This window comes from Mauremys mutica, chromosome 6, assembly GCF_020497125.1.
Source record: "Mauremys mutica isolate MM-2020 ecotype Southern chromosome 6, ASM2049712v1, whole genome shotgun sequence".
In the NCBI taxonomy this organism is placed as follows: Eukaryota; Metazoa; Chordata; order Testudines; family Geoemydidae; genus Mauremys; species Mauremys mutica.
The window spans coordinates 131,885,943-131,905,647 of NC_059077.1; the positions used below are offsets into that span (position 1 = coordinate 131,885,943).

At 54.8% G+C, this 19,705-nt stretch overlaps 1 protein-coding gene and 1 non-coding gene across 2 annotated transcripts in view; one reads left to right on the forward strand and one right to left on the reverse strand.

The window, feature by feature from the left end:
- The window catches only part of LOC123372402 (class I histocompatibility antigen, F10 alpha chain-like), a 54,626-nt gene extending 35,151 nt beyond the window's left edge, over window positions 1-19,475 (reverse strand). The window contains exons 1-2 of the mRNA XM_045020465.1: window positions 19,344-19,475; window positions 8,863-9,126 (exon numbers count right to left, since the gene is read on the reverse strand). Of these exons, the coding sequence (XP_044876400.1) occupies window positions 8,863-9,010 (148 nt within the window). The 5' untranslated portion in view covers window positions 9,011-9,126; window positions 19,344-19,475. The remainder of the gene's footprint in view (window positions 1-8,862; window positions 9,127-19,343) is intronic.
- Window positions 1,981-2,088, forward strand: LOC123373449. Its single transcript, XR_006580732.1, has one exon. It is a non-coding gene; the product is annotated as a U6 spliceosomal RNA (small nuclear RNA).
- Window positions 19,476-19,705: the final 230 nt, after the last annotated feature.

The window sequence follows — 19,705 nt, forward strand, 5'->3', positions numbered from 1 at the left end:
CCAGCCAGACACTCAGGAAAAAGACTAACAATATCCCAACATTGACCCTCGGTACTAATGGGAAAATGTAGGCCAAAGGATTAAAATACAATTTGGTATCACAGCCATAGGACAGAGCCAAGCCCATTAAGCTGTGTCCCTGAACAATGCCACAGGTGTGGACAAAAACCAGTGACTAAGCTTCCTGTAATGGTGGTTTTTAGAGACGTGTTGCACACGTCCATTCCACACTAGGTGTGCATGCCCCGCACACAGTCGCCAGAAAGTTTTCCCTCAGTGATACCCCTCAGGCCAGCTCTAGCGCCCTCTAGTGCAGCACTCTTATGTCATGGTGCAAGGGGACTGGTTGACCCTGCACCTTCTCACTTCTTGCCAGCAACTCCAACAGAGGGGTAGGACGTTGGCTTGTGGAATGGACGTGTGCAACACATCTTAAGGAACAGTTACAGAAAGGTTAGTGACCATTTTTTCTTCTTCAGATGCTTGCACGTATCCATTCCACATTCGGTGACTCCCAAGCAGTACCGTAAGAGGTGGGCTCCGAGTTCATGGACACGTGGATTACAACACTGCCCAACCAAACCCAGTGCATGTCTAGCTTGCTGGTTGATGGCGTAGTTGGAAGAAAAAGAATGTCTGATGCCCAGGTCGCCTCTCTGCAAATGTCCTGGATCAGGCCTGGGCCATGAACACCAGTGAGGAAGCTTGTGCTCTCACAGAATGGCCCGTCAGGAAGGCAGGTGATGGGACACCTGCCTGCTCGTACCACGTGTGAATGCACAATGTGATCCAGGATGAAATTCTCTGAGCCGAAATGGGTAGGGCTTTCATCCTGTCAGCTACTGCCACAAAGAGCTGTGTGAATTTACAGATCAACTTTCTCTATAGTCCTTTCTACATAGAACAAAAGACCCCCCCACCCAGCAGTTTTTCCCAATTTGAGAGGGTACAGCTTCCTTATTGGTTCCCCTGGTCAGGTGCCAACTCTTTTTAAGTTTACCTCTTAACCCTTTACAGGTAAGGCAATTCGGGTACAGCTGCTAAGGAGGATTCTACAGCTAACTGAATAGTTGGGGAGTTACACAAGGGTGCTACCCACCCTCGTTTACACAGATGGGTTCCCAGATTTGGGGGTAGAGCCTTTCAAAGCCTTTGAGAAAGTGAATGGACATTTCATGTGAAAAAACGGATCGACCACCCAGCATGGGGTAGAATGCGGAGATCACGGCTGTGTGTGCCTTAACAGATGAAATCGCTAGACCTGGCTGTTTCCAGACTGTTCTGGAGTATCTGCTTCTGGAGTATCTGAGAGATGACTCAGTGGGTGAGAGGCAGGGGTGCTGGAACAAGGGGACCAAGGGGCCGTGGCCCTGCCACTTTAACAGCAGGTGAGAGCAGGGGGGAGGGGAGGAGCCTCAGGAGAAGAGGTGGGGGGGGCGTGTCAGGGGAAGAGGTGGAGTCACAGTTTCCGGCGTGAAAGTAGAATGAATTATATTGTAAAAATAAGAATGGGTTAAAGAAATGCTGTATGTTCCTTTAAGCAGAAATAAGAAATGTTGAAATATAGTTGTCAGGAAGAGAAACGTTAAGGTACAAAACAATGGGTCCACTTAAGCTAATAGCGGGACATTAACAGAAGATCGGTAATAGTTAGTAAGGAAATAAGATATGCATGTCTAGCCCAGGGAAACTTATCAGATTCTGCTTCCTTTTGTTATCTTGTTAAGTTCGTGCCCTTCTAGCTGTATAAATAAGAGTTTGTGTCTTGCATGGTGCTCACATTATCTGGGTGTATTAGCAGAGCGCTTTGCTAATAAAACAGAGTGGTCTGACAAATTGTGAGTCCTGAGTCTGACTTAGACACAGCACCGGTGGCCCCTCCACTTACAGGGAGGTTCTGGCACCCCGGTGAGAGGCCCTGCTGGGGAGACCAAATGGAGAAACGCTTCCACTTGGCGAGGTAAGTAGCTCTGGTAGATGGTTTCCTACTGCCTAGCAAGACATATACTAAAATTGGAACAATAGAGAAGATTAGCATGTCCCCTGCGCAAGGATGACATGCAAATTCGTGAAGACCTACCAGACCTGCTCCGAACAGGCCAGTTCTACAGGTTTAACCATGAGGCAGATGGAGCATTTGGCCGTGATCTTGTGAGATCAGGTCTGGAAGGGGAGGAAGCGGCACTGGAGTCGCTACTGACAGGTCTAGAAATAACCCAAACTAGTGCTGACGTGGCCAGGCTGAGGCTATGAGAATAACCTTCACCCTTGACCTTCAGCAAGACCTTGTGCACTAAAGGAATGTTGGGGCAGGGGGGGGCAGAAGAGGTGGGAGGTGCAGAACAGGTGCTTTCTCCAACGGAGTAAGAAGGCATCCGGGAGCGAGCCCAGGTTGCAGTCACACAGACAGCAGAACTGCTGACATTTCCTGTTCTGTCTGGTTGTGAACAGGTCTACGAGAGGGGTACCCCACCACTGGAAAATGGTCCTTGCTATGTCATAGGGACCATTCGCAGTGAGAATAGCTGATCTGCCAGCTCGTTCTGGGCTCCCGAAAGGTGAGAAGCTTCAAGGCGGATCAAGTGCTTTATGCAGAGTTCCCACAAGCAAATGGCCTCCTGACATGGGGGGGAGAAGAGCGGGCCGCTCTCTGCCTGCTGATGTAAAACATGGCTGCCATGTTGTCTGTAAGAACTTGCAGCAAAGAGTCCTGTGGCACCTTATAGACTAACAGATGTTTTGCAGCATGAGCTTTCGTGGGTGAATACCCACTTCTTTGGATGCAAGTAAGAACTTGCACCATCTTGCTTGCGATGTGGGGTAAGAACACCTGTGTGCTAGGTGGACCGCCCTGACCTCTGTTTATCTGTAGCAAGAGTTCCTGCTGAGACCACTGACCTTGTGCCCTGAGGGAAGGATAGCTCAGTGGTTTGAGAATTGGCCTGCTAAACCCAGGGTTGTGAGTTCAATCCTTGAGGAGGCCACTTAGGGATGTGGGGCAAAAACTGGTCCTGCTAGTGAAGGCAGGGGGCTGGACTCGATGACCCTTCCAGTTCTAGGAGATTGGCATATCTCCAATTATTACCTTATTACCTGAGCTGCCCGAGATGGGCCCCCAACTGAGCTTGGATGCATCCAAGATTAGGGATACCGAGGGTTGCGGCCTGACAAAGGAACATCCAAGCCTACCAACCAGGGATCTGTCAGAGCACCAAATTCATATGATGGCTGTTTGGCTGGTACATTGAGGCCAGCCAAGCCCAAAGGGGTCTGAGGTGCAACCCCACATACTGCACCATGTATATGCATGAGGCCATGTGACCCAACAGCCTGAGTGGGTCTTGACCTGCGACGACACTGACTGGAATTGGGCTTCTGGGAGGAAGGCCCTGGCCTGGGTAGAATTGAGCACCGCTCCAATAAAATGTATCCTCTGAGCTGGGAGGAGTGTTGATTTCTGGTCGTTTTTCAGCAGGCCCAGTGCTTGAAATGTTGCTTGTACAAGGTGACGCTGGCTTTTACCTGGGACTTGGACTGGCCCTTGGCCAGCCAGTCACTGAGGTACGGATACACCTGCACCCTTCACCTTCTCAGGAAGGCTGCCACTATTACCAGGCATTCCATAAAGACCCATTTGGCTGCTGACAGGCTGAACAGTAGGACGGTAAACTGGTAATGAGCCAGGTTCACAATGATCCTGAGAAAGCTTCTGTGGCCTTGAAAAATAGAGATGTGGAAATAAGCATCTTTCAAATTGAGGGTGGCGTCCCCGTCCCCTGGATCCAGGGAAAGAATGATGGAGACAATGCACAACTTCAGCCTTTGAGGTGCTGCAGGTCTAGAATGGGTCAGAGACCCCCTTTGGCACTCAGGATTAAGGAATTGTGATGTTGCACTCCATATGCTTTATGGAAATATGCTTATGAATATGATGTAACTGGAATATGTTTCATGCGAAAGGTCTCTTGTATGATGTAATCAGAAAGCTTGTAATCTACTGAGGGTGTTCATCCTATTTGTTTGCATGTATTATTTCTATGTCTGGAATTGGGGAAATAAGATAAACTTGTATCACTGTTGTAGTCACACCAGGTGAGGGCCATCAATGGGGCATTAGGAACTTGATGGCTCCCACTGATTAGGACAATTGATGGTAAGTGGTTTATTTACCTGAAAGCCTTCCGGGGCAGGGGGGCAGCAACCCCGGAGGAATGGAGACCAGAGGTCTCAGAGACATGTGACCATGTCACCTGGTAGTGAAATCCATCTTAAATCTGGTCCTTTTCCATTTAGCAGAAGGGGTGGGGACCCAGAGAGACACAAGATTCCCGCCTTGTGCCAAAGTTATAAAAGGGGGTGCCAGTCATGAGAAAACCCCTGCTTATCACCTGAGATGTTCGCTGGCTCTAACAAAGACTGTAGCAGGGGAAAGGATTGGGCCAGAACTAGGAAAGAGTCCAGTCTGTGAAGTAAACTTATTGGAACATCTTTGAGGGTGAAATATTTCCTGTAATCAGTTTCTTAATGTATTAGGCTTAGACTTGCATGTTTTGTTTCATTTTGCTCTGTGACTTACTTTGTTCTGTTTCTTATTACTTGAAATCACTTAAATCCTACGTTTTATACTTCATAAAACCACTTTTGTTTATTAATAAACCCAGAGTAAGTGATTAATACCTGTGGGAGCAAACAGCTGTACATATCTCTCTATCTGTGCTATAGAGGGTGGACACTTTAGGAATTTACCCTGTATAAGCTTTATACAAAGTAAAACAGATTTATTTGGAGTTTCGATCCCACTGGGAACTGAGTGTCTGGGTGCTGAAGACAGGTAACCTGCGGAGCAGTTTTCAGCTAAAGCCTGCAGCTTTTGGAGCATGGCCCAGACTCTGGGTCTGTGTAAACAGTTTAGCATGTCTGGCTCAACCAGACAGGGTTCTGGAATTCCCAAGCTGGCAGGGAAAACCTGCTCAGGGATGATTTCAGCATATCAGTGACAGTCCCAAGGGGATCTCTGTGACCAAACCCGTCACAGGAATAATGAGAGTGAAACCCTTTCCCTCTTAAGTTCTGAGGCACCTCCCCCACAGCCCCTACCCAGAGAAGGGCTTGCACCTCCTGGGCTAAACGTTGCTCATGAGAAGGGTCCCTGAAGAGGGACGGGGATGGGAGGTAGGAGGGAGGCATGGAAACAAACTGACGCGTATAACCCTTCTCCACCGCACTCAGCACCCAATGGCCTGTTGGCTGGAGCTGTAGTCCACTGGTAGAATACATTTTCCTACCAAAATGGTCTTGCTTTTTTGAGTCTTTTGACTTGGGGGTTTCCCCTTACAAACCCGGCCTTTCCCTCTCATTGGCTGCCAAGGGCACCAAGGAGCCGGGAGACGGATGGGAACATACGTACTCCTCCCTTTGGTGGAGACATAGTATTTCCTATCTGCCTTCCTCGACGTGGGGGGCAGTGAGGAAGGGGTCTGCCCAGGGTTTTAACTGGACCCATGATGGCCTCATTGAGAGGCAGAGCTGCCTTCGATGGGGCCACTGCAACCCAGATGTTGACCAGGCTGTTGGAAGACTTTTTAACTACCTCCACTTCCAGCCCCAAGTTCGAGACCACCTTCTTCCATAACTCCTGGTGATCCTGTCGCTCCAGGTTCTGAGAGTTGGTACCTGGCTCAATATCGTAGTCGGGATCAGCTGCTGCTCGGTGTGACAGAGGAATCCTTCTCTCAGACACCACTGAGTAGGAGCACCTAGATGGGGGGCCAGGCAGCGGAGAACCCCAGGGGTTCCAAAAAGGCCATTACATCTGCATGGGTCATTGCCCACTAGGCCAGGCGATCGGAGGAACCCCAACCCCAGGATCCACCATTGCATAGGGCTGATTGCATAGGGTATTGGTACCAGTCCCTCGGCTGGGTGCAAGATTCAAACTCCAACTTGGATGATGAGTCTTCTTGTGGGGACGTGGGGTGTGTGGTACCCGTCGGCTCCAAGGGACGGTGCTGAGGATCCAGGGAGCAAGGGGCCTGGTACCAAACAGGAACTTGGGGCATCATGCTCCCTTCTGCTTGTCTGCACTACTGGCACCAACTGTTGTTCTGCTGGCAACACTGGTACCAAACATGCCAGCAAGTCCCTGGGCACAACAAACACCTCCAGGATGGAACCTCAACCCTGCTGGTGCCTCGCTGCCCCTCTGGTGCCGGCGGCTGGTTGGGTACTGGACTCAACAGAGCCTGTGAACAGGGCGGAGTCAATGGTATTGCCTGCAGAGCAGGGGCAGAGGAGTAGCCAGACACAGGTTGCACTCCCCTGCATGAACTGGTGGCAGAGCTGACAGCGATCCGCAATACAAGTCTCATCCAAGCACTCTAGACAGCTAGAGTGCAGGTCGCTCAAAGGCATGGGCTGGCCGCAGGAGGCACCAGGTTTGAAGCCCGGAGACCGAGGCATGCCCAGTCCCAGGAGTGGAGGAAACTCTGCTACGAGAGTCCAACTAACTATTTATTCCGATCAACTAAAGTCAAAGAGAGAGAAAACAACTTTGGGGAAAAGGGATGGAGTAACGAGAGAACCACTGAGACTCTGGAGAGGTGCTGGGTGGCTGGTCACAGAACACGCAGAGATCCCAAGCCAGGCACCCGAGAGGAGTGAGGTGAGTCAGGCCTCCCCACCCACCCCTCTTCTCTTCTGTGCTGCACTCCACAGGGATGAGCGAGGTGGGGGCACCGATGGGGTCCCAGAGGGACCAGACCCCAAATTCCCCCATGTGCGTGTTGGGGGCAGACGCAGCTAGCGAGGGGAACACTGTTGGTGGCCAAAGTGCAGGACTCAGGACAGTCTCCGGCGAGCTGGCAGCCCCAGGACTGTGAGGAGGGGGTGAATGGTGGGAGGAGGGCAGGAGGGGGCAGCAGGGACAGAACAGCAGCTCCCCAGCGCAGGCTTAGGGGCCGGGGAGCAGAGCCCCTCTCTCAGCACTGGGCAGGCCGGTGCCCATGTGAGCAGGTCAGGCTGGACAGCCTCAGCAGCAGGGGACCAATGGGTGAGACTAGTCAGGAGAGGGTTAAACTAGCTACAGAGGGGTTGTGCTAGGGGGGCAGACACTTGGCAACCCCCTGCCCTGTCACTTAGTCCTGGGGCAGGGCCGCCAGGAACCCAGGTGTCCAGGGCAGGATGGGAATTAGTTCTCACTGCTGCTGTCACAGTGCTGGGAGCCAGGAGGGATTGGGGGGCTGTTACAAGAAGGGGCTGGGGATACCCCTGGGTGAGGACCAACGTGACAGGCCAGTACCACTGACACGGGGAAATCAGGGATTGTCACTCGCCAGTCCCCTGTCAGGAAGGGCAGAGCAATTACATCAGAGAGACCCTCACCTGCCAGGGACAGTTCAGCAGTGCCAGGCACTGAACGCTTACGGATCATCACCGAGCTAAGTGAGACAGCACAATTGGGGGCCTGGCCAGGTGGCTACAGCCCTGCACACTGGGGACCGAGCAGAAAGAACAGCTCTTTACACATCTATTGATAGTGTGCGGGGGAACCTGCCTGACCCCGGGGGCTCCAACCAGGGGACACGTGCTGGGGTTTGTGCTGCCAGGAGTAAGGAAGCCCGGGAGTCTCTGCACATTAGAGGGGCTGATTCTCTCACTAACTCTCCAGCCCCAGTTGATGTCAAACCCTTGCTCTGTGGAGTAAAGAGGAATCTGACCTTAGATAAATTCACTCGGGAAATAAGACAACGCGAACAATGAAGGAGGCTCACTGGTGAGCAGCTTCTCCCCAGGCTGGAGTGAATGCAGCACTGCCCACTTTTGTGACTTTACTGTGCGTCTCATTATGCTCTGGGAGGGGGAGGGATAGCTCAATCGTTTGTGCATTAGCCTACTAAACCCAGAGTTGTGAGTTCAATCCTTCAGGGGGCCACTTAGGGATCAGGACAAAATCAGTACTTGATCCTGCTAGTGAAGGCAGGGGGCTGGACTCAATGACCTTTCAGGGTCCCTTCCAGTTCAAAATTTTTTTGGGGTGCTTTTATTAAATCCCCAGTTCCTGGATTTATGGGATTAGAGGAGAGTCTCAGCTCTCTTTTCTTACAGCAGTAACTTCTAGTCCTTCTAGGAGCAGGGAAAACCCTGGTAATGTGTCCCCTAAAGGCTCAAACCAGAGGGCAAATAAAAATAAACTCCAATATTATTCCCAAAATACTCACAACATTAAAGCAAACTCAGGATTTTGGGGCCCGACTCATGTCTGAACACTTGGGGCTGTCGATATTGGGATTCCCCATCACTCAGTGTCTGGGAATTGAGACAAGACATCTCAGAGCCCTGTTCTAGCTATAGGGTCCGACAGTGTCACTGTCGTAGCCGGGAAGAACAAACCCCTCCGTGCAGGAATCACTGGGTGTGATCCTCTGGCCTCAGTGACCAGGAGGTCGGACTAGCCGGGTCTGATAGTGACTTCTGGCTTTCGCACCTCTGCCACTCTGTCCAGGAAATTACGACACACAAGGGGTGGGGGGGTCCCCCAAAGGGCAGCAGAGGAAGCTCCAAGTGGGACTGGTAACAAATCTGGGGTGTTTGGGGAGGGGACAGTATGAGAGTCCCACTTTGGAGGGTGTCAAAAAATGTCTTTGTCACATGGACCCTCCATCCTGCAGCCCCTCCCCCCACCCCCCGCACGTGTCCCTCTGTCCCCCATGTTCACACTGACTCCAGCGAAAAAATGCCTGAGGGCTGTCCCCTCCCGCCATCCCCAACATGCATCCTGGTGTCCCTTCACCCTGTTTACATCAACCACGTGTCTCCCCCCTCAATGTCCCTGCATCCCTAGGTTAGGTCGTGTCCTTCACTCACCCTCACTCTGGTTGTAGAGCTGACCCAGGGTGTTCAAACTCGCTTTGAACCATTTCTGGTGGCGCTGTGCCCACCAGGTCCTCTCCTCCCAGAACTCCGGGCCCTCGTTCTGCGCCATCCACACTGGGCGAGGCTCTGCCTTCTGCATCCCGCTGGTGTAGACGTAGATGACTTGATCGTCCACGTACACAACACGGCTGTACCAGGGCAGCCCCGGGCCGGGCTCTGACACCACCGTGTCCAATACGCGCCTGGAGTGCAGGCCTGGGGGGGAGAGGGGAGATTCAGACCCAACCAGACCATGTCAGGGAGCCCCTGGCAATACACAAGAGGTGGTGCTGGCCCTCAGGAGCGCTCCTGTGGGAGGGAGACCTGGGAAAGGGCTCACAGAACGGCCTGACCAGGGAGAAAGAGATGGTGGGGTAGAAGGAGAAAGGGAGGCAGGGCTGGAGGGGGAGTGAGGAGGGGAAGGGGTGGGGAGGTACAGAGGGGCTGGAGCATGTGTGAGGAGTAGGGGAGCATATGGGGAGAGTGTACTGGGGGTACAGGGGAGTGTGAGGAAGGAAAGAGGGCCCCGGAGGAGGGGCAGAGCGGGAGTGCGGTGTGGGGAAAAGGAAAGGGGGTGTTATGGGAGAGGGTGGGGCAGGAGGACCGGGGGACAGGAGATGCAGGAGCTGAAGCTGGGGAAGTCAAGGTGGGCAGAGGGATGTGTCCAAGCTACAGGTGGGAGCCAGGACACTGGCTGTGCACACATTTTACTATAATTTATTCAGAACATAAGAACGGCCAGACTGGGTCAGGCCAAAGGTCCATCTAGCCCAGTATCCTGTCTTCTGACAGTAGCCAATGCCAGGTGCCCCAGAGGGAATGAATAGAACAGGGAATCATCAAGTGATCCATCCCCTGTCGCTCATTCCCAGCTTCTGGCAAACAGAGGCTAGGGACACCATCCCTGCCCATCCTGGCTAATAGCCATTGATGGACTTATCCTCCATGAACTTAACTAGTTCTTTTCTGAATCATGTTATAGTCTTGACCTTCACAACATCTTCTGGCAAGGAGTTCCACTGGTTGACTCTGCGTTGTGTGAAGAAATACTTCCTTTTGTTTGTTTTAGACCTGCTGACTATTAATTTCCTTGGGTGACCCCTAGTTCTTGTGTTATGTGAAGGGGTAAATAACACTTGGGTATTCACTTTCTCCAGACCACTCATGATGAAGACTATGATTTTGTTATGGATATTTTTAGTACAAGTCCTGGACAGGTCACAGGCAACAAAGAAAAGCTCACGGAAGACGATGACCTATCCAGACTTTTACTAAAAATATCCATGGCAAAATTGGGAGCTCAGCTGCGTGACACACACACCACCTGCAGGGACTAGGCAACTGCAGGCCACTCAGAGCTCCGGGGTCCCCCTACCGCCCACAGCAACTGGGAGCGGTTGCTTCCTCCACAGCCCATGGAGCCCGCCTGCCGTTCCCAGCTGCTACAGGTGGCAGGGGGACCCCACAGCTTCTGGTGGCCACGGGCTGAAGTCATGGAGTTTGCTGGAAGTCACAGATCCCGTGACTTCCGTGAACTCTGTGAAAAAAACATAGCCTTAGTCTTGATTTTATAGACTTTCATCATATCCTCCTTAGTCGTCTCTTTTCCAAGCTAAAAAGTTCCAGTCTTATTACTCTCTTCTCATGTAGCAGCCATTCCATATCCCTAATCATTTTTGTTGCCCTTTTCTGTACCTTTTCCAATTCCAATATATCTTTTTTCAGATGGGATAACTACATCTGCATGCAGTATTCAAGATGTGGGTGTACCATGGATTTATATAGAGGAAATATGATATTTTCTGTCTTATCAATCCCTTTCCTAATGATTTCCAACATTCTGTTTGCTTGTTTGATGGCCACTGCACACTGAAAAAAATAGGAGTCCTGTGGCACCTTGAAGACTAATGCATTTATTTGAGCATAAGCTTTCGTGTCTGCATCTGATGAAGTGGGTTCCAGCCCACGAAAGCTTATGCCCAAATAAACAGCTCCCCTGGAGCCTTCCCTCACCTCAGTAACGTGACACGCAGCATTTGCAGGATTGGGGCCTTGTTCCCTAGTTCCTAATGGCCAGTTACAGACCAGAGACCCCCGTGCTGGGCGCTGGACACACACAATAGGCACAGCCCTGCCCTGGCTTATGTATGAGCTGAAGAACAGATGGATCTAACGGGGGCAGAGCTCTCCCCTTTTCTTCCCCTCAGCTCCACCAGCTCCCGAACGCCCTGCGTCCCTCCTGCCAGCACCAGCCACTGTCCATTTCACTCCCCTTCAGTCACAATCTCACGGCCTGATCCGGTGAGCAGGGCTGCTGATGCTGCTTCTCCCTGGCTAACTAAAGAGTCAGTAAAAGCAACAAAGAATCCTGTGGCACCTTATAGACTAACCCACGAAAGCTCATGCTGCAAAACGCCTGTTAGTCTATAAGGTGCCACAGGATTCTTTGTTGCTTTTACAGATCCAGACTAACACGGCTACCCCTCTGATACTAAAGAGTCAGTGGAGCAGAGGGCCTGGACCCGGGGTCTCCACCTCCCGGGTGAAGGCTCCAACCACCCGGCTACAGAGCCGTTCTCACGCCCCTGCTCTCTGGCCCAGTTCTAGTTCTCCCCAGTGGAACAGCTCCCACAGGAGTGATGCAGGGGGCCCCACAGCAGAGTGCTCCACAGCTCAGGGACTAGGACACCCTGGGAGGTGGCAGAGCCCTGCTCAAAATCCAGTCTCCCCCGCAGGCCCAGAGGAAGGAACATAGATCCCAAGGGGCCTGTTACTGCACAAAGGTGCCAAGTGAGTTCAGGCACCTACAGGGCTCAGCAGCAGCTGGGGGGAAGGGGGCTCTGTGAACCCCAGGGGGCCTGATACTGGGATTTAGGCACACCCCTTTACGGCTCTAGCCCTTGGACACTGCAGTCACAGGAGCAACAGGGACACTGTGGATCAGAGTCTGATCCTGCTCCTGTCTCTGGCTCCCTCTGACACTGCCCAGCAGCGACCTCTGCTCCCCATCTCCTCACCCTCCCCTCTGCACTCACCCAGCAGCCCTGGGTCAGCTCCCCCATACTTAAAATGGCCATGCACTGGACTTGGGTTCACCAAGCCCTGCCCTCTGAGCTCTCCGGTGCAGATTTCCCCACTCTGACCATCAGCTGGTTTTTCTCAGCATCACCCACCAATCACCTCTCCCCATGATTTGTAATGAGTGTGCCTCAGTTTCCCCTATGAGCTGCATGCTTAGAGAGGTAGGGGAAAGGTTGTTTACTCTGCAGAGATCCAGGTGTGACTGACACCTGGCTGTCTGGGCCCCGGGCCCCATGCCAGTGGGGACTGCCCGGACATTTGGAACCTAGCAACTAGTGAGACCCATCCTCTGCAGGAAGCGGGTTGTGACCAGCTGGGAAACAAAGGGCTGAGGAGGAGGCCAGGTGACAGTGTTTGCCAAGAACAAAGGACGGGGCGGGCGGGGGCCCTTGGGGTTAAGTGTGGGCTTTTGGAAGGAGGAGAAGCATCTGGACTGGGACTAGAGAGAGAGCTCTGGGTTCTGGACTGACCCAGGTCTTCGCTGTAACTTTCCATTCTCTACGTTAACTAAAGATTTTCTACACTGTGTTCCAGACACCCAGCAAACCCTCCTGTTTGTACAGCACTGGCTGAGAGTCACCCCCGAGTCCGGAAGTCGGGAGCACATTGTCCCCTTTGGGGGTGCAGGTCTCCCCAGGTGTCTGGTTCTGGTGGAGTCACTGAGGGGAGCTCATGGCAGGAAGCGGGGTGCTGAAGGCTCTGAAGTTCTGTCCCAGGAGGAGGTGGAGCCAAGCGGCTCACTCCAATGGGAGAGTGTGTGACCCTAAGGGGGTTAGAGCACCAGTCGGTCAGGTGGATTCCTGACAATGAAACGTGACCTTCTCCCTCCCACCCCCACCCCCGCTTTCCCTTCCCTTCCTTCAATTCCCACCTCCCTCTCCTTCACAGATGCCGACATTTCTCATCTGCTCTTCTCCTAAACATTCCACTCACCCCACCCCATCTCCTGATCTCCCTCACACCCACTCTCCTCCCTCCCTCCCTCTTCTCTTTAACCTCTCACTCTGCTCCGGCTCTTTGCCCTCACAACACAAACACATTTTAGCGTCTTCCATCAGAAAGACCTTTGATTCTATTTGCCTCCCCAGCTCCCGCCCCTTCTCCCTTTCATCTCTCAGCTCATTGAATGTGCCTCTGCAATTGCTGCCTGGAGTTCCTGTCCTCCGGTTCCATCCTAGACCCTCCCCATCCCAGCTTCCACGCCTTGCGCTCCACAGACATTGCTCCTGCCAAAGGCTGTAATGCCTTTTCCTAGCTAGCACTCAGACTCAGCGCTCCACTCTCCTTGGTTTGCCAGCCGCCTCTGGCACCATTCACTACTCTTCTTAAATTCTTGTCCTCCTTGGCTTAACTCTGTCCCCTCTAACCTCTCTAATCACTCCTTCACCATGTCCATCAGAGGATCTTCCTCATCCCCCCTCCAGCCCTCTGTGGGGTTCTGTCCCCACCAGGACTCTGTCCCCTTCTCTTCTCCCTCTACACCTTATCTCTGGGCAAAGTCATCTGCAAACACAAATTCAACTACCATCTCCACGCTGATGACTCACAGATCCACCTATCCACTCCAAACTTGTCTCTTTCTGCTCAAACTACAGTCTTGGCCTGTCTCTCTGACGGCTCCTTGTGGTTGTCTCGTCATAAGCTCAAGCTCCATGTGGTTAAAACAGAGTTCCCAATCTTCCCCCCAAGACCTCCCTGCTACCTCCTTTGTCAGTCACTGTGGACAATGCCACCATCCTGCCTGTCACTTAGGTCCATAACCTGGGTATCATCTTTGACTCGGATCTCTCTCTAGGTCCTCACATCCAGGTTATGTCTAAGTCTTGCCAACTCTTTCTGCAGAACCTCTCTAAGATGTGGCCTTTCCTGTCCACCCCCACAGCTAAAACTCTGCTCCAGGCTCTCGTGTCTCGACTGCTGCAACATCCTGTTCTCTGGCCTTGACAAACACAGGCTCATCCTGCTTAGATCCATTCAGAAGATGCTGAAAAGATCATTTCCTAGCCCGTTGATCGGACCATGTCACCTCTCTTTGCCTCCCTCCACTGGCTCCTCCATCTCCACTGCATCAAATATAAACTGCCTGATTTCAGCTGTGAGGCCCTTCACAGCCTAACCCCATCTGACCCATCATCTCTCATTTGCTACCAAAATGTCGACTCCCACCTCCAATCTGCACATGATTCCAGCCTCCATCACCCACTTTTTACATTTGCAAAAAAGCCCCTTTTTGTCCCATGCTGCCCCTCACGCCTGGGAGGAGCTCCTGGTAAATGGCTGCAAAACAACCTCATCCTCCAAAACCCTCCTCAATGCCCTTCTTTGCCAGGGTGCCTAAAAACTTAGATAACCATTAGGCCATTGGTGCTCTGAGACGACAGCCTGTCACGCTGGCCTGTGCTGTCTCCTTATAATCCCCATCCATCTATATCCATCTGTTGTCGCCTGTCTTATACTCCGATGGGACCATATTTTGTTTTGTACCTGTACAGCACCTGGCACTCAGGGGTCCAGGACCAGGACTGAGGCGCCTGGCTGCTGCCATAAAACAATAATAAATAACAATGACGACGATAGCAGGGCAGGTAGGTTTACTTTTTTAAATTGGCTTGCTCTTCCCATGAGACATCCCTGTCTTGTTGGCCCTGTTTTTCATGAAAGACTCTATGGCCAGTTGGAGAACTTGAGAGGTGGACGTGTAACCCGAGAAAATGAGAGGGGAAGGAATTATTATTTCATGTCATAGTAGCACATGCTAGCTTTAATCACGCTGGGGCTCCATTGTACTGGGTGTTGTACAAACAGAGCAAGTGACAGTCCCTGCCCCGAACCAATTACACTCATTGTAATTGCCAATTTTGGTTGGATGTATTCCTGGATGTTTCGTCACATGACAATCTTTAATTCCTGGGGACTCCAGGACAATCCTGGAAGGTTGGCAACCCTACGCTGATGCCACCTCTACCTAGTTTTTGTTCTGCTTTGAACTATTTAAGTTTTCTTGTTTGTTTCTTTTTACCAAAATAGTTAAATAACCCCCCTAGTGCGAGTGCAGTTCTCTCGGTACAGCCGTGCTTTACCCCAGTGTAGCTTATTGCTGTGAATGTAGGGGAACAATCTGTAGGAGTATAACCAGGGCTTAAATTCAGCAGGAGCTGTCCAAAGCGGAGCACAGGTAAATATTTTCAGACCTTGACTCCAGCCTGATGCTGTTGAATGGAGGGACAGAGAGGGGAACTGTGAGGCATTCCAGGAAATACTCGATGGCAATTTAAGCCTTGAGTATAACTGTGTCCACACTAAGGCTATGTCTGCACTGCACTTTAGTTGGTAAATTTTTTGACACACAGGGTGTAAAAAAAACACCCTGACCAACAAAAGTGTTACCAATGAAAAGTGCCGGTGCGGACAGCGCTTTGTCAACAACCTTCACCCCACGTTGAGGGTGGTTTTATTTTGTCAGCGAGAGTCTCTTTCCTGCCGACAAAGAGCGGCTACACTGAGTGCCTTGTAGCTGTCAGGTGAGCAGTGGAGACGTAGCCCAAGTGGTGATTTAGGCTAAGTCTACACTAGACAGTTCAAAGTGCTGCTGCAGGAGCACTCCCACGACCGTGCTTTGACCTGACAGTGTGGGTACCCGCGAGCACGGGGGAGAGAGCTCTCCCAGAGCTCCTGGTAAACCAGATCGACGAGGGGAGTAGCTCCAAGTGCTGGGAGCCTGGCTACACTGGCGCTTTACCCGGCGGGGGGAGGGAGTAAAAAAAAGGCCATTTCACAGGAGCTGGGGAAATTAGCAGGCCCCGGCCGCACTATGGCCGCGTGCGCTGCCCTCCCCGCGGCCCCGGGCACATGCGGCGCATCCTGCCACCCTGCCGGGAAGGAGCCATGCCTGGAGCGCAGCCGAGCAGGAGAGGCACCGGGCTCCGGACCCCGTCAGCGGTGGGGGAGAGCGGCTCGGGGCCGCGCGAGCGGGCCATGTAAAGTTTATCGGCACAGGGGGTACCCCGGCCGGCTCCTCACCCCTGTAGGGGGGTAGCATCCCCGCCCCGTGCCAGCATGTTTTGCCGGCCACCGCAGGCCAGGTAAGAAGCCGAGTTCCCCACTCCCCCACTCGTCCTGGCTCCTCAGCTGAACGGCATTCCTCCTCACTCCCAGGCTTGCAGCTGTAATGGCAGCGCAAGCCTGGAAGGAGGGGGTGGTGGTGCGGCTTCCAGTTCTTGGAGCTGTTGGTGAGTACGAGCTCCGGCACCAGGTGGGCAAGGGGGGCTGGCAAAGGGACTGCTCCCCCCAGGAGGTAGACGGGGGGCTCAGCTGCAGAGCCAGGACGAGGGGGGGTCGGGAACTCGGCTCTTTACCTGGCCTGCGGCGGCCGGCGAGACATGGAGGCACGGGGCGGGGACGCTACCCCCCTACAGAGGCGAGGAGCCGGCCGGGGTCCCCCCCAAGCCGATAAACTTTACATGGCCCGCTCGCGTGACCCTGAGCCGCTCTCCCCCGCCGCTGCTGGGGTCTGGAGCCCCAGAGCGCCCCCGTCTCCCTCCAGGCTTGCGCTGCCATTACAGCGGAACCAGGGGAACCCCACCCACTATCCCCATGTCACCTCAGTCATGGCTACTGCCAGTCACCGTCTAGCCCTCGCACCCTGGGGCGGACTGCAGTCTATCAGCCAATCATCACAGGGGACAAAGGGTTTGGACTGGCTGCCTTTACCCACCCTCAGGCTGCCCCCCTGCAACTCCAATACCTGTGTGGGCCTACGACCAGGCCCTGCAGCCTGGGGAGTTGCTGGCCTAGGGCTTCCCACCCCCTAAGGCCTTTCCTCAGCCCTGCATCTCTCTAGGTCCCTCGGGTGAGCTCCCCAGCAGCCAGGCCTGTCTCTCCCTCCAGTCAGAGTGAGACTGCTCAGCTTCCGGCTGCCCTGGCCTCCTTCTAAGGCCCAGTTGCTTTGTTTGGGGCATGGCCCCAGCTGCAGCTACTTCCGCCAATCAGCCAGGGCTTTGCTCCCTTCCTCAGCCCCAGCCCTCTGCAGGGCTTTTCCAACTCCTTCCAGGCTGGAGTGGGTGTTCACCCCGCTTCAGTGAGCTTGGCCCTGAAATCAGTTGGGTTTCAGGTCCTGTAGATCCTCCCCTTAGACTGGGGGGGGGGGGGAATCCTTTAGCAATGGGCAGGCTTCTGCCCGCCCACTTCCCAGAACCCAATAGGTACAGTGAGCTTGGCCCAGATCTTCTCTGATCATCATCAATGTCCTTCTCTGCCGGGGCGGCTCCAGGCCCCAGCACGCCAAGTGCGTGGTTGGGGCGGCAAGCTGCGGGGGGCGCTCTGCTGGCGCCACGAGGGCGGCAGGCAGGCTGCCTCCAGCGGTTTGCCTGCGGAGGGTCCGCTGGTCCCGCGGCTTCGGCAGACCCTCCGCAGGCAAACCGCCGGAGGCAGCCTGCCTGCCGTGCCTGGGGCGGCAAAATCCCTAGAGCTGCCCCTGTTCTCTGCCCATGCATACACACTCCTGCAGGCCCCAGGCCAAAGCTCTGCACCACTAGAGTTACACCCTGACATGGGGGCCTCCTGTCTCATTGCTGCAGGGACGCACACCCCCTCCCACTTCTCTGCTTTCATTCCTGGCCCCTGACTCAACCCCGCAGGACCAGGCTGCACTGGGCCTAACCCTGATTACCTCAAACCAAGCCTGTTACTGAGGTGATGTGAGGGCAACAATGTGCCTGAGACCACTTCACACAAACCCCCCAGGCCAACCCACAGCCTCACGCAGCTGGATAAGGGCTGCTGAGCTCCCTGGGGCCTGAGCTGCTGCTGCAGGGAGAACTCTGGGCCAAGATTGGGGCCATGGAAGATTCAAGTCCATGCTAGGAAATGCAGGATGTGCCTGTGCCTGCCCCTCCCCACCTTACTGGCACCTGAAGCTCTTTATCCGGCAGTCACAGGAGATCCCAACAGCACAAACACAGCAGTTGTTCCAGGCTCTGCAACGGGAGCTCGCACCCAAACTGAGACCTGATTAATGCAAAGATCCTGGGGCTCTAACCTCTCCCCTTGCCCTGGATGCACTGCCAGAGACTGGACACATCCCCTCCCTAAGCTGACACCTCGAATTAGACTTGCCTCCATTACAGACACGTCCCATCACTGACCGTGGGGTCACTGGACTGGTGCTGACAGAGCCCAGCTGTATGTAGCCAAGGACAAGCCACACTCAGGAGTTCAGGCACTGGGGTGAAACCCAGCGTGAAAAACCTTCTGGGAGCCATTAAAGGTCAGAGATCCAAGAACCCTTTTCCCTTCAGTTAACCCTGGTCTATGGTGGTGGTGGGGGGAGGGTAATTTACTCCCTCTCACTAACCTTCAGCAAAACAGGAATCCTGTCTGAAAGCCCCACACTGCCCTGAGGCGCTGGGAATGAAACAGCCTGGGAAGCACTTGGAATAGCAAGTGTGAAAAATCAGGATGGTGGTGGGGGGTAACAGGACCCTATATAAGAAAAAGCCCCAAATATCAGGACTATCCCTATAAAATCAGGACATCTGGTCACCCTAGCCTGGAACCAGGGATTTCCCCACAGCCTGAGCACCTCACGGGGCTGCGAGGGGCTTGTCAGCGTGTGCAGCACCCATAGGTGCTGGTCCTAACAGTGCCGCACCCCCTGGGTGGGGGCGGTTGGCATTAGATTAAGGGGCTACAGTTCAGGTCAGTGGCGCTCAGCCCCCCCCCCCATACACACATTGTCCCAGCAACGTCCCTGACAGCACCTGGCACAGGGGGGCCGGGACCCCCCCCAGTCACTATAGCAACGTCGCTGTTCCCTGTCAGTGACCGCTCAGTGCTTGGGGGGGGGGGAGCGCGGGGTGGTTATCCCGACGCCTCTGAACGCAGAGCCCAGAACTGCCCCCCCCGACACCCAGCTCCCCCCTCCCCGCACCCCCCGGCCCAGCTGCCCCCCCCCGGCACCCATCTCCCCCCTCCCCGCACCCCCCGGCCCAGCTGCCCCCCCCCCGACACCCAGCTCCCCCCTCCCTGCACCCCCCCCGGCCCGGCTCCCCCCCCGACACCCAGCTCCCCCCCCCCCGCACCCCCCGGCCCGCATGCCCCCCCCCCCGGCACCCAGCTCCCCCCTCCCCGCACCCCCCGGCCCGGCTGCCCCCCCAGCACCCAGCTCCCCCCCCGCACCCCTCGGCCCGGCTGCCCCCCCGGCACCCAGCTCCCCCCTCCCCGCACCCCCCGGCCCAGCTCCCCCCCGACACCCAGCTCCCCCCTCCCCGCACCCCCCGGCCCAGCTCCCCCCCCGGCACCCAGCTCCCCCCACGTCCTGCCCCCCCGGCCCGGGGTCTCCCCCCGATACTCACGGGAGTGGCCCCCCCGCAGGGCTACAGCCCCCAGCAGCAGCAGCAGCAGGCGCAGCGCCAGGCCCAGCGCCGCCCCGCAGCGCGGCAGGACTCGGCCTATGGACCCGCTCTCGGCCGCTCCCGGCCCGGGCCCGGGAACCTCGCTGCGCTGCCGGCGCCCGAGTCCCCGCTACCGGCCGCGGAACCTCTGCGCTGCGGGGATTGGCTGAGCGGGGAACAGCCCACCAATAGCGACGCACGGACCCGCCCGCGTCACCGGTCGCTGGGCAGAACCGGCCGGGCGGGAGGGGGCGAAGGGGAAGCGAAAGTCTGAGGGGATTTGGCGCCGCGGAGAACTTGGCCCCGGGGCTGTGATGAGCAGA